Genomic DNA, 22,628 nt, shown 5'->3' with positions numbered 1-22,628 from the left:
GTCATACGTACATGAAAAACAGAAAACTTTGCTTCAAAATCTAGGTAAGACAAAGGATTCTCCTATTATTCTACTCAGAGAGATAACATTCAGAATTTCATGTTCTTACCCTCTGTACTGCAAATCTGTACATCTGTACTATTTAAGGCACCAAAGACCTCAAAGATACCTGAAGCTCTCCTTTCCTTCTGCCCTTAATGAGAGTAGAAGGCACAACAATATCTTAAAAAGGCTGAGCACTTTTCTGGATCAGATTTTATCTGCCTGCAATTAGAGCGTGAGTGTAGGCTCCCCGTTTTAGTTTGCTGTAAAATTGTAAAGGTAAAACTTAGACTCAGTCAACCAATGATCCTCTGCAGATTCCAATCATGCTCATAAAAGAGAAGTATCACTATCAAGATCATTTGGTTTTATGTCAGCTTTATAATCATAGTATTCCCTCATGGTTTAATTTCCTCTGTACCTACAACCATCAATCTGAACACACACCACTGCCCATTAATGATACATCTACAGTTTATAACACAAGTTTTATAGTACAGGAAAATTATTAATACAAGCCACCTCAAGCATCTAACAGAAAAACCACCACAAAAATAATGATGATAAACTCACGTTTCTCTCTGATCCATTAGTAAAGAGAAACATTCTATAATCTGATGTGGCTTTTAAGTATAGGTTTCAATCCTACGACAAAAGGAACCACGAGTGTGATGGGATCAGTAAACTAAAATGGAATAAATACATGTTATCTGGGTAGTGAATTAAATCTAATCTGGACTCAAGGGATCAGTCTTAACTAACATTATACATACTGATTTTAAAAATACATGTCTTTCTGACTCTCCAAGAGAACTGCTCACTTTGAAGACATATGTCTTAAAGTGTGGACAGCACGTGTATGCCTGGCATGAGCATACATAAAGCCGCCAGTTGTGAAAAGCACATACACTGAGGTTCCATGCAATTGTCATTCCATACGCTCTCCCTTCCCAGGAAGTTATAATTAATAAAAGGTGCCATTGTACAACACTACAGGGAGAAAGAAGACTTTAATAAGAGGCTGAGTCATTGTGTTGGTGTAGAAAACAACACTGGCAGACAACCCTGTAGCTCTAACAGATTGATGCTTTTAAAATAAGTCTTTAAATTTACAACAATCATACATGATAGACCCTAAGGTAACATCTGTTCTTAGCCAGCTTTCTTCTTGCCTGTTCTCTTTACCTAGTTTAACTTCCCTAAGCATTTACTGGGACGTAATTTCCATTTACAGAGATCTCTTTGAATTACTGGGTTTAAAAATGTGAATGATAATGGTGTTTCAAAGGTGACTCTGTAGTATATTCTACAGTAAGGATTCCAGATCTTTTACACCACCTTGTCCTTTTCTCACAGGTATTTCCTCCATTTCCTTTTTAATATTCTTTTGTTATACAGATATTCTGAAATTAAGACAATATTTTTCAAAAGACAAAGGTACATATACAATCTGAAGTAGGCAATTTTTCCATGTTCAGGCTCAGAAGGATGGATCTAGCTATTACATGAATAAACTAAACTTTGAAGACTTCTATCCTACCAAAATTAAAAAGGAAACTTTCTCTTATTTGTTTCGGTAGGAAACATGGCAGAAAGAATTACTAATACTTTTAAAAGCTTTTAGTTATATGAAAGGCCTTCTTTTTTAAAACAACAGGCTTCAAGCCTGGTGTCACTGTCAGAATTTGGGGTTTTTTTTAAAAGACAATAAAAAGTATTTCTCTACTAGATTAGCAACAAAAGGAGGGCTAAGGAGGATCTCCATCCTTTATTGGATGTGGGGGGAAACACAGTGACAAAGGATGACGAAAAGGCTGAGATACTTAATGCTGCTTTGCCTCAGTCTTTAATAGTAAGACCAGATGTTCTCTGGGTACACAATCCCCTGAGATGGAACACAGGGACAGGATGCAGAATGAAATCCCCATAATCCAAGGGGATCTAGTGCTTCTGATCCCTCTGGTTAAGGGATCAGAAGCACAAGTAGTGTTGTCCTCTGTCTTTACAGTCACAGGAAATGATGAGGAAAGAAACAGGAAGAGCCTGCAGATCAATACCTGGCTCCAAGCCTGGTGTCAGTGGCAGAATTTGGGGTTCTTTGATCATGGGTCAGTTTACATGACACCAGGCCAGCTGGCAACAGACAGGGTACTCCCGTCTCAACGGTGATCTAAGCATGAAGGAGTCTGGTATTTCACATAGGCAGGTAATCATGGCAAGCTATAAAGAAAAAGTGAGAACGACCTTACAATGTAATCAGGATACGTTCTTTCCTGAAAAATTACTCAGGATTAAGGATATAATGTTAAAAGAAAACATTTAAAAACATGTTCTTTTAGACCACAGCCAACTAATATCAAACGGCTTAAGAGAAAATATAAGCTAAAGGAAAACAAGTTATTTTCTGCACACCTTTGTAGGTCCTTTTTCTGGCATATCTGCTGATGCTTCTGATGGTCCTTGGCATTAAGGTATCTACCATGTCTAGCAAAGGAATCTATTTATTGAATATGTGAAGGAATGTGTTGGTTTTGAATAGTCTCTTTACCTCATATGGCATCAAGGACTTGCAGAATAGCGCATGACACATCTATGACTTTCCCAGCTTCCCAGGTTCAAAAGAAACCAAACTATGGCAAGTTCAGTCTGCACTTTAGTTTTGCATGTTTCAATGCAATTTTAAAAATACATCTATAAGAACAGCAAATCAGCAATAAGTAACAGAAGTCCTCTTGACAACCACGGGTCTTATTGACCTTGGAAACATCTTACCATACATGACTGCACAGCTCTTAAGCAGCAGCTTATTCAGTAACAGAACATAGCTCCTACATTGACACCTTCCTTTCATAAAAATATGTTTTACAATGGTGAATATCTGTAGCTAGAAATACCTGCAAAAATGTGCCTATTATTGTGCAAAATAAAGAGCTGTGAACTTCAACAGGTAGAGGTTTTCACAGTACATAAACATCAAACATGAACCTCAATCTCTTTAAATAGCAGTAGCAAGGGAGTCTGCAATCTCACCAAAATGAGGTTTTCACTGTCTTCCAACATAAAAGGGTCTGTAAAACGTCTGCACAGGAATCCCTGCTTTTAAGCACAATATTATTTGGTACTTGCTTCCAGAAGCTTCCTTCAATATCAGTGGGGTTTTCTCACTTTGGGAATGAAACAGCCATGTAACGAGATGAGGGATACATGCCCCACACTACCTAATATAGATAGGTTCTCCTTGGTCAGGATCATGGTATGGGAGTGCAGATAATATTCAAACCATCTTTCTACTACAAAAATTAATGCATGGAGGGGATTATATGCTGTGTGTGCACCTGGGTATGGGCATTGGTAACCTACTGTTGAATTGTGGTGAAAATGTTGATAGATTGTTTTTATGTTAATCTCCATCTTGTATGTTTTGAAAGACAGGGTACAACGAAGGATTACACTGTAACCTAGCAGTACTTTGGTGCTAATCTATTACATTATGCGAAGGAAAAAAACCACCCTATTATATTGTAGTGCTAGGTAGAACAGAGGAAGCATAGTATCACTTCATGCTCTGATAAATCTGTAAAAGCAATAGATGCAACCTTCCAGAAATACAAGTATGATGCATACTGACAGCATATAAATAAATACAAACCAAACGCAGGATTTTCTGAGCAGAGAGATAGCCATGTTTTGGTTTGTGGAAGACAAAAAATACCTATTTCCCCGGACCCCTTGAAAGAAGCTTTCAGCAACTAATAGCTGCCATGAAACACAACCACATGATTTACTAGTGCGCCAGGGTACTGAAATAGGGCTGGCTCTTAATGTTGCTCCAGTGCCTGAAGAGTCCACAGAAAACTGGGAACTGCATGCAACTCTATGTGCATCTTTAATAATGCCTGAAGCAAAGCAATCCATTGCTCTCTAAAAGTGTTACGCAAGTCAATATACATCATGCAACATCATCTACTATAACTTCTGGTCCTTGCATGACTTCTGTGGTTTGAGTTTACACTGGTTCTTCAGTCTTCTGCAGTCACTCTAACCTCATTACTTTTGTTCTTTCTCGACTTCTGTAGGAAAATGTGTATTTCAACCTGATGGTTTTTAACGTGAGAAGAACAATTGTAGTTTTTGAAGAAAACTGAGATATTGCTCACGTGTATGGACTTTCAAACCCACTGTATTCATACACAGAATAGCAATTAAGCCTGGTATGAAAAATTATAAACTTCCTTTTTTTTCTTCCTGTAGGTCAAACAACAGGAAACCAACATGTTTAGTTTAAAGTAGGCCAGGAACTGAGTGGTGTCAAACTCTGCATGCAACTAGGGGCAACCTCCTCTTTGGGCTTAATTTCAGAGGTTTAGTAAAACCATTCCTTTATTTTCTGCCAGATGAAAACTATTCACACAAAAACTCCTTGACCTTACTTAAAATAGTGCTTGACAGTTCTGAGCAACACTTAACAGATGAAATATGTACCCGAGTGCCATACATGTCCATAAATAAAAACACTAATATACTCTCCCCATTGGCGTTAATCTAAAAGAAACTCCATTCTTTTACTCTGTCAATTCTAATCAAAAGGCAAGATTGATACCCTAAGCATTAGGTCAAGGCCCTAGTAGAATGGTATTCACACCACGTCCTGAGGCCCAGCAAGTCCAGCCAAGAGCTAAACAGTCCTCCTGTGAAAGCACCCCGCCCAGCACACTGAGAGCAGCAGCTCCAGAACTGGTGCCTGTGAAGCAAACATCAGTCCCACCCCCTTACACCACGCCCCAGAAGCCTCCCAGCACCCAAAGACCCCACACTGGAGCAGAGAGAAAGTGTGAGGAGGAAGGAGTGGTAAAGATGAAATGTTTTGAACTGAATGCAGCAGCTTGCCCCCAACCCTGCCACCCACCATGGTGAGGAGGTAGAAGACTTGGGAACGAAGTAATGAATTTAAGTCTGCGAAGAAGGGAGGGGTGGGAGGAGGTGTTACTTGTTTTGTCTTTGTTCTTGCCATCCTACACTATTTTTAATTGGCAATAGATTAACTTTTCCCAAGTCCCCAACTTTCACCAATTACTCCCTGATGGTAATTGGTGAGTGATATCCCTGTCCTTATCTCAACCCATGAAGGTTTTTTCTTATTATTTTCTTTCCCAGTCCTGTTGAGGAGGGTGAATGAAAGATTGGCTGGGTGGGCGCCTGCCAGCCCGCTAAGTCAACCTACCACAACATGCCTAACAGTGGACATCTTGAAGTCAGCAGCAATGCAGGAAGTAAGTGTACAAGTGAGATAGATACACATAAGACATGGAGCACTTTCAAGTCAGCAAGTAGTGTTTTATGCTTGTTCACTAGTTCTCTTTGTAGCATTTCACACAGTCATATCTAATAAAATCTGGTAGTATCTAAAAACATAGTGCAGGACGACAAGGTCAGCCTTTGATGTAAACTCTATCTTTGTAACAATCTGCCTGCTGCAATAACCCTACATACAGGCCATGCAGGGAGGATGATAGGAGATTACTGCAGAACTACACAAGAGAACTGTAGACAGCTCCTTCTGTAATCTTCCTCTGAGACAAGAAGTGAATTCCCACATAGTACTGTACTCATCCCTGCTGTGACAGAATCAAAGGAATACCATCAATGGCTGCCAGGAGAGCATTTTAATCTCTCCAGAAACTAGATTAAAATGTTATTAATGGTTTAAATTGGCATTCAGTGGACTTAGACAAACTGACCAACCAAAGGGACTACTGAAGTGTCCTACTGGTTTATACTTTCCAGGCATGGTCTCTGTTGTACATGGATTACCAGTCATGGCAGTAAGGCCGCTGAAATGCAAGCAGGCGGTGACCTCTAGATCAAGCAGATGTGACAGTGTTAGAAATTACAATGTTATGATGCAACATCAACATCCTGATGCCAATGCAAAAAATCTCTTTATCACAGCTGCTAGGAAAAGTTATCATTTCTACTCACCTGCTGACAAGCCAGAATGGACCAAGGGGAATTAACAATAACTGGAGAACACCTAGGATGTGCTTAAGCCAACAGCCACACTGCACCTCTATGCGAAGCGTTAGCAGATTTGTAGTAGTCATTTTTCCCCTTGTCAGAAGTGACAGGCTTAACCCTACAGTCAATATTAATGTGAGGGGAATGCTGAAATACAATCTAATGAGAATTGCACTCATCCCATTCACAAGGACCCTGGCAGATCAAACAAGGATCATTTCCTACTTTTCCAATAACATCCATTCTCAAAAGCCTGAGGCAGTTTCCAGTCACAGACATTGATACCTGTAAACAACATCATCTTAACTGAATGAATTTTTGAAATTTACCCAAAAGGGATTTTAAGGTTTGATACTCTTCAATTACTGTTTACAGCTATATTTCACAATAGTGTGTTTATTGAACATGTTTCATTTAAACCAAACAGTAATCGAAATAACTTAAGTAAAGCTACCTCTTTTACTGCTTTAACATTTAATCCCAGGTTGGAATCATATGTACTGTATATGCTCAACAGACAACAATTTCTATTTCTTACTGATGTACAGCAATGTAATCAATTCATACTGTGTGTATTAGTGTGCTTTTTAGAGTGATGCTATAAATCACACCTACTGCTTCGGGCGGGGTTGTTACATTTCTGTAACAACAGAAGATGCTGAAAGTAAAAAAAGCACAGCTGAAACCAAGAACTAGAAGGTAACATCAGGCAGTGTATTTTTTTCTCCAGTGTCCAAGATAGAAGTTCAAGGAGGAACTAATGTTATACTGTGATCAAGAAAAAAATACCAACAGAACCAACCAAACAAAAAAAATTAACCTAATTTCCTCCAGAGGCAGTAGGCATAATACTAACCTAAATGGTGACCCGCCATGACAGTTGCCAACAATCAAAATGGGCAAGTCAGACTGCTTGACGCTGTCTTGGAAGAAACTGGGCTGATTGATAGCTATTTATAGGGCTAGTCTTCATGTCTTTGAGCAAAATTCATCTATAAATGGTTGCGCAAAAAAGGGCCTTATAGAATTTAACAGTACAGCTGCAGCAAAGCAACAGATCTCAGTGGCTTTGAGAAAGAAAACATCAAGGACTTCACCTCAAGGTGAGATTATACTAAGGCAATCCAAAAGTAACTGCATCCAACTTCAGTGTAAAATCCTAGCTTTAGCAATAAATGGGTTTCCTGAAGAAGACCACACCTTAGATATATTCACGTCCAATAAAATTAGGAAACAAATTTAGAACTAACATGGATACACCACTGTACAGTTCTGGAAATGAAATTTGGTTTTTAAAATCTTTCTCCTTCTACAGCAACTGTCACATATTTATCAAAGTAACCACTGTGTCACTTTAAGGCTCTGGCAGATTTTTATAGATGTTAAGAAAGAAAACTTCGATTTATTTCAGAGTCCAAGCTTGGAATATTCCTTACTCGGTAAGAACAGAAACGTCAATCAGTAAAAAACCCCCTTGCCTTCTGAAGTCCTCAATCTCAAACTATATGCTTATATGACAGATTAAAGTTTTCACACAATTTCAGATAGGAATAGGCAGCTTTCCTCCCCTGATTGCAAAGGTCAGCTTATAGCTTTCCACAAACTATTATGTTTCATTCTTTCACAGATGCAGAGAAAATATTTTGAGATGCAAAGAAACATCATCCAAATCACAGTTTAACCTACTGCTCTGCATGTATATGTAGGAATGTCTATGGAAATCCACTCAGTTCAGGAATTACATGCATTTAAAAGACTTATGCTGTGACACATATTCTTACTCTCGTCTACCTACACCTGAAAACCAGAAGGTTTGGGCTCAAAGTACTTCCTCTTTGCTTGATTTTAACATCTCCTTCCATCACCACCTGTCTTGTCCCATCAAGTTGTTCTCAAATAGAGAAAAAACAGTCTCAAATCCTTCAAATAATACAGAATCTCTAGGCAACACAAGATTATCTAGTTGCCAGTTTCAGTATTTGCTCAAGCAGGGTAAAACTCATTTAGTGAGAAAGTCTGTGTAAACAAATATCTTAATATTCTACTAAACATAAGAAAAAATAACCTCTAATATTCATTGTAATAACGTTTTAAAAGCAAATGAAATATTTAAGTGATACTTTCTCTTCCTAGCATCTGGTCTACACTAAAATAAAATCATAGCCCAATGAAGCCAATGGCAGTTTTCATCCCTGGCAATAACAGGGCCAACCAAGGTGCCATTAATGAAAAGTGATATTTAAGTTTGCCTTCAAAAGGTATACCTAACATGGAGGCAGCCTTAAAAAGAACATAATACTGATTTAGACAGCATTCACCTTTATCTAAATCAGAGACACAAAAATAAAGAGACAAATAACTTTAATCCAGAGCTTGCATCCCTCTCCTTCTTTACAGATCAGAGCAAGTTAAACTGCAAATAGTAATGGAAGAAAAAGAATGGATTAATTTAAGATAGTGGACTTCAGGGATCCTAACTAATAAAATAGTTATTCCTTTCAGAAATACTGTAGAAGTGAATCGGACTACTGCAGTTTCAAAGGGATAATGAAAGTTTAACCTGAAAAGATCTGAATGTGTAACAGTTTAAATGTTACCAAGTTACAGGCACTTTACTCTGGAGGCTGGCTTCCCCTCACCCCTTCTTTTTTTAATCATGGCTCTATCACCTTCAAAGTTTAATTCAAAGGCTTCTAGTTAGTGTAACTATTCTAAAATCAGCACCTCAGGAAATTCTTCCATAAACAAAGATTAATCTATAATAGAGCAAAATATTCTAACCAAGAATACTCATAGAGTGGATTTATTTTCTGTTTATTACTCAGGGAGTCTCATCAGAATAAGTAAAAATTGAAACCAAAGATCATAAAACATAGGAAACTAAAAAAGAAATATCCTTTAGTGGAAGAATTTCAGTCTTATCTGAACACTTTGATTGTTTTTTAAAATCTGAAGAGCATTAATGGACATTTTCCAAAAACAATGTAACATATCAGAACAAATTTTATTATTGCTACTAATGGCTTTTGCAGTGTTGCCTAGTAACCCAATTTCAGATCAGAGGAGCAGCAAGGCAGACACTGAGGAAAAAAGCCCACAAAAAATGTCCAGCACAGAAAACCCCCAAAACCCAACAAAAATAACAAAAGGAAAAACCCACCCCACAGCATGTTTTCACCATATTAAACTGAACTTTAACTTTTCAATGATTCTGGGGCCTAAGGGAATGAGTTAATCCTTTATTCAGATTGAGCCAGCCTATTATTGCTGGTTAACAGAAACAACCAACCAAATATTGACTTATCAATGACATCCACTTTTTGAGAAGTGAGGACCTGTATACTTAAAAAATTATTGGGAATTCTAGCAAAAATCTAACAAAAATGCAAAATCTCTAGAAATTAAAATTTTCACCATTACATAGAATGATGTTATAAGCCTTTTAAGCTTTACAGATGCAGACAATCATTTTTTACAGATTTTTACAGAATTTACAGGATTTCAGACGGAGAGCAGTTTTTGCTTTAGATTCATTTCATCAACAGGTTTGATCAATCTTTTTGCACCAAAGTATGTGCCTCCCATATTTTGAACATAGTTTACTTATGTAACATACCTGGAAAACTGTGCTTGCAGCCCACGCATCTGAGCTCTGCTGCGCTCCGACTCCAGTGTCACCTCCCGCAATCTTTTTTCACTCTCAAGTCTTAAATGTCTTTCTTCCTCCAACTCATGTATCAGCTTCTCACGCTGAAAGACCATAAAAACACATTTATTAATTGTACACAGAAAACGCACTTTTAGCAAAAATTTAAGATTTGGGAAAAATCACCAAGCAATCAAAATAATTACCCTAACTCTCCAATCCCCTCATTTTTTGTATAGCAATGTTATGTAGAATGACCAGCTAGAGATGGAAAGCCTTTCAGAATATCCCCATCATGCTGAGCTACTCTTAACTCGGCTCAGACTCAGTGAAGTCAGTATATTTAAAAATAAACACCCACCCTCTCCTGCAAAGCTCTTTTTCTTCCACTCAAAATAAATATAAAACATGGTATTTGAGATCTGTGATCTGTCTTGCTTGAATGCAGACACAGGAAGCATGAAACAAGTCAAAGAGGACAACCTGTTATCCACCCCTTAATGTTTCAAGCTCACAAGCAGAGAAGGACCTGAATCTGCAGCCACAGGTTTTCTTGGTTTGGCTGACAGAAGGATCCCTATCAGAGCTCATTGGAACCTATTTACTGAAATACTGGGACAAAGAATATGTCTTTAAAAACTGAGTACCAATCAAACAAATGTGAGAGAAATAAAAATGCCACTAATTTTACTAATAGTTCTCAAAGGCAAATTAGCATTTGGTTTTTGCTAATTCTTAAAACATCGGACCAAAAAACCCAAGCCACAACATACAGCACTACCTGCACAAATCACGTGTCACAGCTTAATGCAATTTAAGAAGAGCAGGGGAATGAACTGAAAAGTTATTAAAAATGCTACTGGAATTAAAAAAATATATATACAGCCTTTTCTGTGTGCCCCTGTTAAATGGAAATGAAATTAAATTAAGTTTTTCCTTGTGCATTTAAATGAGATAACAAATCAGTAAAGCACCCCAAGCAATTTATGTGGTACTACATTATAATCCGTCAGCGGAGAGGCTCCAATGTCAATTGTCTAAGAAAAGGTTAAGTAACTGTAAAGCTACAGTGGGTTAGTGGGTTCACCACCCATATGATTTGAAAAATCTGTGCCCATAGTGCACCTGATTTGTAGCCTGTCAGACAGTCCAATGTAGTTCCACTGCTGACCTAAATTTTCATGACACACCTGCAAAAATTCATCTCAAAATTATACATACAGTTTCATTAGAAAATAACAACGGTACCTTAGTGTTAAGCCATTAAATGGAGGAGACAGATCATTAGTACATGTCTCACTGCTATAAATCTTACTGGATAATAATTTACAATAGCAGTAACCAAGGGACCAAAAATATGAACATTACCAAGTGGAAAAGGGATCCTAGAGACAGTGATAAATAAGCAGACACCACAAAGGGAGGCTGCAAAGGATTAAAAGAAATATATATATGCTTGTGAAAAAAATAGGGGGAATGACATAGAGCAGAGGGCTTCTGTCCAGTTGGTCATATGTAATATCTGGAAAATGGCAAAGCAAGAAACAGGTTATTGGAAAATAAATGTATTGTCCTAACTAAATTATCTAATTACTGTCCTTGCTGTTACATAACCATGTTCTACCAGGTGCTTGGTTTCTGCCACACGAGGAAGACCAGAGTGCTCAGCACCAGGCAGAAGATGCACAGTAGACGTACAGACAGTACGGCTCACAAAGGATAACTCAGGATAATGACATGGGAAGAATATTCAAAGCAGTTAGTATTTCTCCAGCTTAGATCTCATCAACACTAGCTTCAAAATTATACTGTTCCTGAGGCCCTTGCTGAATACTGTTGGCATCTTCTCTTATAGAAGCATTTCACTGCTGCTAGAAACTAGAGCTTCCAGAGTCAGAGTAGCAGGCAAAATTACATAAAATAAAAACATAGTTACCACCCAGGACTTAAGATAAGCTTTCAGAAGATACTGACGCCTACAGAAATTGGGTTTAAAACCAAACATGTAACTGTCCCTACAGTAACTGATAAGACACCTTGGGGGAAAATCAGGTACTGCTATGAACCCCTGAGTGTCCGAGCTGACTAAAAGCACCAGGCTGTGCCTGAGCTACCTGATGACGTAACAGCTTAATGATAATGAACTGAAGACTGGAGACTAAGCCATGCCTTCAGTGCTCATTCAGTGCCATTACTGCCACAACGATCTTACTCTGATACAGCAACTACCTCTAGATGTCTGCTACACTGACAATGCTCTAGTCTTCCAATAACCCTTCTTTCTACATAAAGTACAAAGCCAGATCTCCACAGCGGGGGGAGAGACAAAACGTGACACTTCAGAGCACAGATGAGTATCCAGTCCTCCATCTCACTGCCAGGATATTTTGCAGGTTGCACACAGCTCCACTGACTCTCCTGCAGAGTGAATGTGCTGTATCTATGTGCATGGCTGTGGTGGTGCTAATCACAAATGCACATTTTCTAGTAGAGCACTGAATATACAGCAGAGATTCACAAATCCAAACTGTCTCCTACATGTCAAAGAGCTGCATAAGCCATTTCTAGGTTTCATTTACTCTTGCTGTTAGGTCAGAGAATGCTGTTGCTAACCATCTACTCCTTCCTTTCATGAGGGGATGTCTGTATTACTGCCCTACACAAAAAGATCAGCATATCCACATGAGGGTTTTTTGTGTTTGGGTTTTTTGGGGTTTTTTTTTAAAGAAGAAAGGACCTAGGAATTACCTTAAGAAAAGTAACCATAAACCATAAACAGATTCACATTACAAGAACAATAGCATTACAGGAATGAAATGTCTAAACATTAGGAATTTCTGGAATTAAATGTCCAGTTCCACCTCATAAGCAAGCACTACGACACAGTATTAAGTTATACGAGCACATACTGCTGCTGTACAAAAGCTACGTTCCTTTCAGGTTAAGGGATAAACAATGAACAAGTCACAAGACTATGAGACCAGAAACAAAAGCACTTAACCTATGGCCCTGAAATTCTGGGTTTTCTTCCCAGCAATGAAAAATTTCCTGTATGAAGGGAGAGAAGACTGCCCACAAGATAGATGCATAGCAATAACACCTTCATTTTTGTGCTTCTCACACGAAATTATTGGCAAGCTTGAGGCACTTCTGCCATTTCTTGCAGGCAGAAAGAAGATCTGCTTTCAGCCAGATCACAGACATTAAATACAGGGTGGGGGGAAAGCAGTAAGAGACCACCCACACTCAGTTTTCAGACTCCAGGACACAAAACACTCATGTATACTACACACAGAAAGTAGCTTCCAGCAGTAGTGATCTTATCTGCAAGAGAAGAGAACTACATTTTTATTCAAACCCAGAACAGCCATAATGGAGTGTCAGAAGAGAGAAGTGAGCCTAACGTACATAAAGGGCAGGATTAAACAGAGAGGTTTTGGGTTGTTTGGGGTTTTTTTTTTGTCTCCTGGGAGCAGATAACATACCCTTGAATTCTCCAGAAATTCTGCATTGTCATAACCCCCTTTATAAGCTCCTCTGTGCTAACCCCACTTTATTCCTGTGCAAAATAAAGGTGTGTGTGAGGACATGAACTAGCCAGAAACAGTTCAAGGTTTTACAGTGAACATAAGCTTACTGGAAAGAGAGACTATTAGCATGCCATGCGAAGAAAAGGTTAAATAAAAAAAGAAAGTATGTGAAACACATCAGTATGTTTTAACACCAGAAAAATCACTGCCATCTTCCAATGAAGTTCCCACTTGCCAATTCCTCTTTAATTGTAGCTCTTTCTCTACATGAGCTCTGCTGAAACTATTTTTCCATGCTTCCTCTCCTTGCCTTCTGCAGCACAGCTATAACCGTCTCCTGTTAGAAGTATAACCCTTACTTCACTCTTGCTTCCCTTTGTCAGCCTCTACAGATAGCCTGACTTTCATCACATCACCCTGTCAAATTTCTGATAACTTTTCAAATATGCAAAAATTTTCTGTGAACAAACTAGAATGAAAGACAGGGTTAGCAAATTTCACCAATACTTTCATGCAAGTACTGGAATATTTTAACACTTGAACAAATACTGTTTGCAATTACTTTTTCATGAACATTTCAGCAATCAAGTTTCACTAGCTGCTCATTATGCTCGTGAGTCAGCATTTGCACTTCAACAAGTTCCTTTATGTGTAGCTGTAGAAATGTTCGTGTCAAAATGTTTCATTTCTCATCTAGTCAGGGACATGTACCACACATTAACTTGTCTTCTCAAAGTTAAGGAAGGAATCCAATTTGAGGTATTCATGATCAAAACGCATGAAAACTATTTATGGCTAGACTGAAAATAGTGCATATATTTGACAGAAAAATCCGAACCGCTCCTCAACACTCCCTGAAAAGACCAAGAGACAATGCTTATTTTCAGAGTTACTCGTTAATAGCCGCGCTCTCAGCCTAGGGACTGACCCAGACCAGCCATGTGACGAGTGCCTCCTAAGAAGTGCTCAACTATTTATGTCTCCTTTAATTCCCTTGGGATGTCGCAAACATTAGCACCTGGTTCTTTCACTTCTACCACACTGCAAGTGTCTCCTCTCAAGTGACCCCTGACACTGTGACAGCCAACAGAAAAGACAGAAGTGACAAAACATGAAAGTGGATGTGGCGGGCAGCAGCCACAGGAGGCAGATGGCAGTGCGTGGTGCAACAGGCCCGTCATTGGTGGCCAGTTTGACACCTAGCATGCAGAGTGAACATGTAGTACCTTAAGGTTTTGAACAGAAAGCCTGCCTCTTTTTCCTTTCTGGGCTATTTTCCTGTCAACTTTAAAATTAGACATGGATGACACTCAAGCCTTCCAAGTCAGGGACGTGCAGTTTCACTCCTTTACCTGTCATCGCAAACAAAATCAGGAGATGTCTCGTCTGAATGACGTGACCGACTTCGTGACAGAACCTTCTCAGAGAGGTACTCAGGGACTTCTCTCCACGAGGGTCAAGCATTCAACTAACACAAGCAGATTTCGTATTCAAAACCCTCTAGTCCCATCCCACCCTTTTTGCTGGTCCTGCTTTTCTCCCCTCCTCAGTGCTGATGATCTTGTGTCCTCCATGTTAAAGCTGCTTAACTGACAGTTCATTCCTCCTTCCTTTCCACCTAAAAACATTTTCCACTGCCCCTCCACAATGTGCCACCCTAATAATCTTTCTTAATGTTAGTGGATCAGATGTGTCTGTGACCATGTGTTGGCAGTGGAGGGCTCTGGGAGCTCCTCTGTGAGGAGAAGCCACGGCTGCCTTGTGCTGGACACAGCCGGTTACAGCTAGTTCCAGCCAGCTGAGCCATGGCCCCACCGCAGGGCACAGCTGAGCCTGCCAGTGATGCTGGTGGCACCTCTGGGAAATGTATGTAATGAAGAGCAAAGCTCCTTGTTGAGGAGTGAGGTAAATAGTGCGAGAAACAGCCCAGCGAGCGCCCAGGCCTGGGGAGGAGGTGCTCCCAGCACTGGGGCGGGTATTTACCTGCAGCCCATGGAGGGACCACAGGAGACATCTCCTGAAGTACTGCAGCCTGTGGAGAGCCCATGCTGGAGAAACCTGTGAGGAGAAAGGTCCAGCAGCAAGGGACTGTCATGGACCTCATCTCCATCCCCCTGTGCCACACAGCAGGGGAAGCTGGGAAATCAAACTCCCCAAACTACACTTTGGAAAGTGTTGGTCTAAATTTGTCTTTCTTTTACATTATCCAAATCTATTTTAATTGGCAAAAAATTAAATTAATCTTCCCTAAGCCATCTGTTTTGCCTGTAAGGGTAAATGGTAAGCAATCTCTCTGTCTTTATCTTCACCCACGAGCTTTTCCATCTTATTTTCTCCCCCGGTCCTGTTGAGGAGGAGGAGCGAAAGAGCGGCTGGGTGGGTGCCTGGCAGTCAACCCACCACACCAGAGTATTTTATTTTTAGCCTTTTAATTTATCTTTCACATAAAAATCATACTACTCCTTTGATCAATAATGTTATCTGTATGTTAAACAAAAATGTGGCTGTGCATGAAGATTTCAACCATAGATAACTGCAAGTGAAAAAGTAAAGGGATTCAGTATAGGCATGCCATGCATTCTATATGGGGTGTTGCTATTCATAAGGGAGCCAGCCCAACAGCTGCATAGGAACTGGTCCCTCATTTTTCTGTTTAGCTTATCTGTGAGTCTTATGAAAAGCAGTTCCTAAGAACTGCTAGGTATAACTGGACTAATGAATTCAAATATCAAAAATGTCTTAAAGGGGGCACAAACGCAATCTCATTTTTAGGGTTACCTTATAAGTAGTGAAAAGGGCTACTGTTTAAATAGAAATAATATTCTTCTGTATTCTTGAAGATGTTCTTTGCTTCCCCAGTGCACTATCAATTAGAAGAGTTTTACTATGGTACTACTAATTATGCTAACATGGGAGCACTATTTTGCAAAAAAAGTCTAGTTGAGAATATGTAACACAGGCTTAATGTTGCTCAAAATCAGGCTAATAAGCTTCACTTTTTTTAACAACTATTTTAAAGCATTTGCTAAAGAGGTTCACAATTTCTGTGTAATTAATATTGATTTCAAACAGATACTTTGCAATGAATTTAAATGATGGGAAGAAAAGAATACAAAATTTTTTGTTTGAAGCACCATTAAGTCATTGCTAACCTATTTATATGTTTATTTTTAATGCATTTTCTGACACTATGTATCTGATAGCTTGCCGTAAAACTCATATTTAATAGAATCATCACCTATCCTGTAACACAAGATCCTATGAGCCAGAGAGAATCAACTGGCCACAAAAGTAGACAACACCAGCACCACCAAAGTAGACAACAATTACAACAGAATTAAGGAAACAAATAATAACTACTAGAAGCATGTTAAAATCAGTTTCTCAAGCAAGTCAATGCCCAATACTGTTATGAATAAATATGCATATTCAAAGTACTCAAACCCACTATTTTATCACCTTTGTATGCCACCTTTGAAAGACTGCTGCAGGCAGGAGCCACAGAAGAGCCTGGGATAAGGGATGAGAGAGGGATGGTGAACCAGTTCTAATTTTCAAGAATTAATTACGAAATATTAATTAAATAGAAACTGGAATTTGCAACTTCATCTCCAGTTGGTTACTTTCAGAAAGTAACTAATTTTTTCCAGTGCAATGAATATTTAATTCCCCCAACAAAATGCATGGTGATCAAATGGTATTTGTTCAAGTGCCACAGAATACACCCAAGCCCCAGCTGCCCACAACCTAAGCTGTTGGTTAAAGAGAAGTACAAGTGTTCTCTATGTTACAGATATTTTGTGAGAGCTTGTGTCTGGGTTCTGCAAAAAAACAGGTCAAGGAGTCCAACATGGTTTGCCCTTGTCTGCCTTACGCAGAAGGCGGGTGAAGTCTCTCTGGTGTGACCACCGCCAGAGGCAAAGGGACCTGCTTGACCTGCTTTGCCCTGCTGCAAAGCCAAGGGCTACCACACGAGGCAGGAGCTCCCCCTTCAAATTCCCCGTGTGCAACCTGGGGACCAGCACACAGGAGACTACAGCCCTCTATCAGTCTAATCGTATTTCACTCACAGATGACAGAAATGTGATTACAAGAACAGAGAGCAGATACCATTTTCTATCTCATCATAAATTGCACCAGGTACTGTATTTTTGTTCAAATTCAAATGAGTCAAACTTCAGAGTGTCCTTTGTTTGCTCCTCATCGATCGCTGTTAAACCAAATGTTTCTCATTCTGTAATCAATACTGCTCGCAAAAATAAACCAAGGCACTGACAAACAACTTTGTAGAACATTGCAGAGTTCCTTTTGGTGGACTCTGACAGCATGAAAAAACACCACTCGAAAGAGTGGGGAAAAAAAAGAAGTGCATTGCTTATTGTGCTTATTACAACTTTTACAGGCTGCTTACAGCTGAATCATTTTACTGTAACAACACTTTATTAAATTAGCCAGCTATTGAAACCAGAGCTTTCCAACAGTGGTAGTTAATATGCCTTTGTCCCTTGCTACTGTTTCCAGCTATACTGACAATACTGACAAATACCATTAAACATTCGCAGCTTTCCCAGGGACCAAGTTATAGGTGTATTTACAGCACAGAGAAACATTAAGGTAAAAACAGTAATAACTTAAGCACTTGGAGGGTTCATGGAAGGAGAGGTATCTTTATTTCCATATGTCTTCAAAATAAGGAAGTTAAGGGTGAGTTGTGTGGCTGCTTTGTAATCAAAATTACACTTTCACCTGATACAGATTTGTACTACAGAGGCTAAGGAAGAAATTTCCTTAATTTATATAAGGCCTCTACTTTTTTCCCCAATTATTTTATGATGTAATCATTTTTCCTAAAGTTATTCCTGCTAAAGCTCTGCAACAGCAAGATATAAATAGTATTAAAAGCAGTATCCTAATTTTAAGCTGGTATCTTCTAGCTTTTTCATTCCAGTAAGAAAAAAATATGTTTTTTTAGAACAGGATCCTGCTTCCAAAATGACAGGCTACCCGAATAAACAAGTAAAATCTAATTGACACTAACTAATTTGTACTAGCCTTTTCTAAAACTACCTTGAAAACAGCTTACGTAAATATTTTTAAGCAAATAATTTATTTTCCACTACAAAATTTTCACAGGCCAATACATCTCTCTCTTTGGCTTCATATCAGACTAGCACATGTATCCTGTGCCTGTCAGATGCAAACTTCAAGCTTTGCTTGGCTCTGAGATGAATAGCAAAATAGGAAAGGTTTATTATTATTAGCAATATTTTAGTGACAGTAGTTTACACACTTTATATTCTTGGGTGATAACACCGCTCCAGAGCAATTCAAGTAAATTAGAAACTCTTTCTTGGTGTAGTTACTCCTTATGAATAAAATAAGATGCTAGCTTTCATTGTGCACTAGCTCAAAATTGCCACCATGTGGAAGGACAGCAACTTAATTTAGCATTATTTATACTGCACTGATATAGTTTTAATTGCATCTGTATGACAGAATAACTGCTGTGCTGAAGCTCCTTTATCATTGCAAGCCTACGATTAATCTGAATTAGGCAGGCTATTACATGAGCAGTGCTCTATATATAGTTGGAGTTGCGACAACATTTATTTTACAGGGGGAAAAATTAATTAAATAATTCATAAACCCTTTCGGCACAGAGCTAGGTAGCTAGCACCAGCCTTCCCATCGCTTTCAACAGCTATGGTGTATGCCTGCCCTCTGAAAGGGAGCTCTTACTGCCCAACAGATCACTAATTCTGCGAAACACACCATGACAGGGCATGCAAACTTGGAGATACCTTTAAAAAAACACCAAAACAACATAGTAACAACCAAAAAATATTACTCAAAGTCTTCCAGAAACAAGTAAGAGGAAGTGGACCTCTTAGCGCCTTTCCTGGAGACACACTGATAGACCCGGTGGTTACACACAGTCTGTGACAGTGATATGCATACTTTATGCAGGTGAAACATCTGCACCTCCAGCAGCCGTCATTCTCTCAGCTCCTTAAAGGACATCTGTGTTGCCCTTATGTGTATATGTATATGAAAATATGTTGTCAACATATTTTCAATGTTGACTGAAGACAAGCAATACATATTTTGATAATCCTCTCTCCCAAATAAAACAATTGCTATTCATTCAAATTCACAACTGATAGCCCAATTTCAAAGACCTGTATTGATCTGCAGTTCTTAGCAGAGGTAATATTTCCATTATAGACACTATTTCCTTCTAAGGGGAGGGGTCTAGAAAGAATACTCTTAGTGAATTTGAAAGCCCCACATAGTCAGATCATGGACTTTTAAAAATTATTAATCTTAAGATGATAACACTTTTAAAAAATGAATTTGCAAATGTAATTGAGCTTCTAATAGCTTCTACAGACAGTAATTAAAGAAATCTCATTTCTCTAAATTAAGCATAATGAAATGTTTTTCAAGATCAAATAACAACTTGTAAACAATATTAAGACAAACATAATTCATATGAATACCTAGTATTCAGAAGTGTGGGGAGAAAAACTCTGTCAATACCAAAAAGCGAAACAGTGGAATTAGTAATTAATATAATGTAAAACAAAATTAAATTCCCTGAAATATCTTACATTGTAATGGCTAATTATAATTCTAAGCCCTTCGCTTACACATTTTCTTTTCTTTTTTTTGAAGATGACTTGCATTATTTTAAGATGTCTAACCAAGCATAAAGATGTTCGGTTTTTACACCAGGAGTATAAAATCTTTTCTTAATAGAAACAAAGTTTCACAACTAATGTAACTTGTTTACAACGAGCCTTTATTAATTCAGTTGCAAACAACCAAAAATCCCCAGTCTGTGCTAGTTTGTTTCCCATTTGCTTGATTCAAGAAAATTTATAATAATGGTGTTTGAACCATAAAACAGCACAGAAGAGTGTGTGTACACGACAGCTTGCAGGAGCCAACCTATGTGGGCCAGCAAAGAGTCAACTGTTTGATTTACCTACAATTTTCTATCAGATTTGCAATTCCTGAACACCTCCTAAAGGGATATCAGTGTGGCCATGTATGAAACATGTATGAACCATAGATGGTAAGGTTGGCTGGCAAAACAAAAGTTCCCAGTCGCAGAAATACAACTCAGGTTTTGCAATTTCATCAGAACAAAACTACATCTCTGAATAAATAAAAGTGACACTAAAACATCAGGTAGTAACACAGTTACAGCCTGCAAGTACACCTAAGGCTCGAAGAGCTACATCCACAGAGTTGAATGCTTTACTGACGAGGGACTGCAAGTCTCTTGTCACTCTCTAGTCAATTTATTTAAATAAATAGGGCATGGGACTGAACTCTCCACTCACAGAACAAAGGTTAGGAATAAATGAACCCAGGTGATTTAGAAAAGGATCCAGGTTCAAGAAAGTGTTCTTCCCCATGGGTCACTGCCTATATTTAGTAATCAGAAACTCCTTCTCAGATCAAAAGAAAGTCTTGCAGTGAGGGCCAGATTTGCCTCAAGTTCTCTCAAGAGCATTACATGTTCTTTGGACTCTTTATGACCTACAGCAACACTTTCAAAACAATCATATACTGTACTGGTGCACGGGATGAGCTCCAGGCCATATGATTTAGGGTGGTTTCCACATTTGCACTTGCTGAGATTGCGTTTAGTTTTTTATATGGCATGGGTTTATCTTATAGTCGAACAACAGATATTTGCTGTCAGTTTGGATGAAGTTGCAGCCTAGGAAAAGACTTGAAGAGGAAAGAGGGAAGAGAGTCCTTAAGCTCTGTAAACCAGTGTAGTCCCATAGCTGATACACTTTCAAAATGAAAAAAAGATTTTTCAAAGGGGGTTTTAAAAGGCAGGCAGTTTCCAGATCTTGTCTGCATTGTTTGGAGAGTCTATAAAAGATAATCCCATGAACTATGGCAGCCAGTGATCAGTTCAGACTCAGAAGATTTATTCAAGTTCCTTTTAAGCAGGTAACAATATTTTGATAAGCCATTGTGTAAACATTACTGCAAAACAGTAATTTTTGGCACACTTGCAAGGGGCTATGAAGTCTAGCCTGAGTGGGGAGAAAGAAACCATGATCGTAGTCATGCTGGACTTTGATTTCTGAAACATTGATGCCTGTCCATTTAAGGGGACTTGCTACAGTGGAATAGTGCCCCACCTGCAACACAGCAATCTGTAGAAACGGTAGAAGACAAGGAACAGGTAAAAAGACAATTAAAGGTGATAAGTCACTCAAGCTACACTGTTTATATCTGGTATTGATTTTAACCTATGGAATTCATATAAAGCAATACAGTATCTGCAGTATTTACTTCTATGCTTTCTAAAGTGTGCAATGAAGGCACACAGTCCCAGAGCACAAGTAAGAAGGAGGTCCCAGCCACCAGCTTTCTTCCAGATCCCACCACAATGGTAGAAGAGGTCACTGCCCCAGCCTGATCACCCCTGATCACTAGCTGGAGGTCACAAGCCTTTCAAGTTAGCAGAGGATTGTTTAAGGCTCAGGATGGGGTACAAGGCAGAGGGCTTAACTGAACCCACGACCAGCCATGCTTTGAAGTAACCTGGCAGGCTGTGCAATGATGGAGTGCTGGCATAATCCCCACCCACTCTGCTGGGGTGACAGTAACCCCCAGCAGGCAGACAGTGACATCTTAAACAACTCCTGCTTACCTGCAATGCCTGTGTGCCTGCATGCAAAGAGAATGGGTTTTCTCCCCTGTAACTGACCAACATGTTCTTTAGGCGATATAAATGGTTTCTTTTCTAAAGAACTGAATGCACACAGAACAAATGGCCATGTGGCTGAATGAAGCGTTTCCCACTTGGATCTGTATTAGTGAGATAGGAGTTACGCAGCAGGATACACATAGGATAAGCATTAGAAAAAACCCTACTCTTCTAAGAGTTTTATTTGGCTTTAATGGATCAGCCAGTGGAATTCCACTTTGTTGCTCCAGGGATCTCTGGGATTTACTCACAAACTAGGAGTAGCGTGTGTTTTTTGCCCTGATGCTGGGGAGAGTTAGGGCTTCTTCACTTTCGGACTTCTCACGAGTATATCTGTAATTCCTGCTAATAAATAGGATATTAAGAAGTTAAATAGATGTAAAGCTAAAGAAAAATTGGAAGGATGGGTGGAATAGAACTTAACCATGCCAGTCATGAGAAATGGCTCAGAACAGTATGCAGTGCCACCACACCCCCACAAATCCAGGATATGCTGATGTTTTAAGTTTTCACGCACACGCTTCTGTTTGCTTTTCTCAGCTGACACACTCAACACCTCCGGCATCACTACTTTGCTGCTAGCTACCTTTCCATACAGCGTTTCTTTTTCCCAGGCTCTTCACAGCATTGCTCATGAACATGTCAGATCTTATTA

General features: G+C 39.0%; 1 protein-coding gene across 11 annotated transcripts in view; it reads right to left on the bottom strand.

Annotated features, from left to right (window-relative positions):
- The window catches only part of NCKAP5 (NCK associated protein 5), a 408,143-nt gene that overhangs the window by 177,907 nt on the left and 207,608 nt on the right, over window positions 1-22,628 (bottom strand). For all 11 annotated transcript variants that reach the window (XR_003991395.1, XR_003991396.1, XM_030485815.1 and 8 more), the window contains one exon: window positions 9,674-9,807. Coding sequence is in view for 9 of the 11 variants with exons in the window: in XM_030485815.1 (XP_030341675.1) it covers window positions 9,674-9,807 (134 nt within the window). In the remaining 2 variants the exon portion in view is untranslated. The remainder of the gene's footprint in view (window positions 1-9,673; window positions 9,808-22,628) is intronic.

The sequence above is a fragment of the Strigops habroptila genome, chromosome 5 (genome assembly GCF_004027225.2).
Source record: "Strigops habroptila isolate Jane chromosome 5, bStrHab1.2.pri, whole genome shotgun sequence".
In the NCBI taxonomy this organism is placed as follows: domain Eukaryota; kingdom Metazoa; phylum Chordata; class Aves; order Psittaciformes; family Psittacidae; genus Strigops; species Strigops habroptila.
Note: the sequence above shows the minus strand (reverse complement) of the source record. Positions and strands in the feature narration are given on the sequence as shown.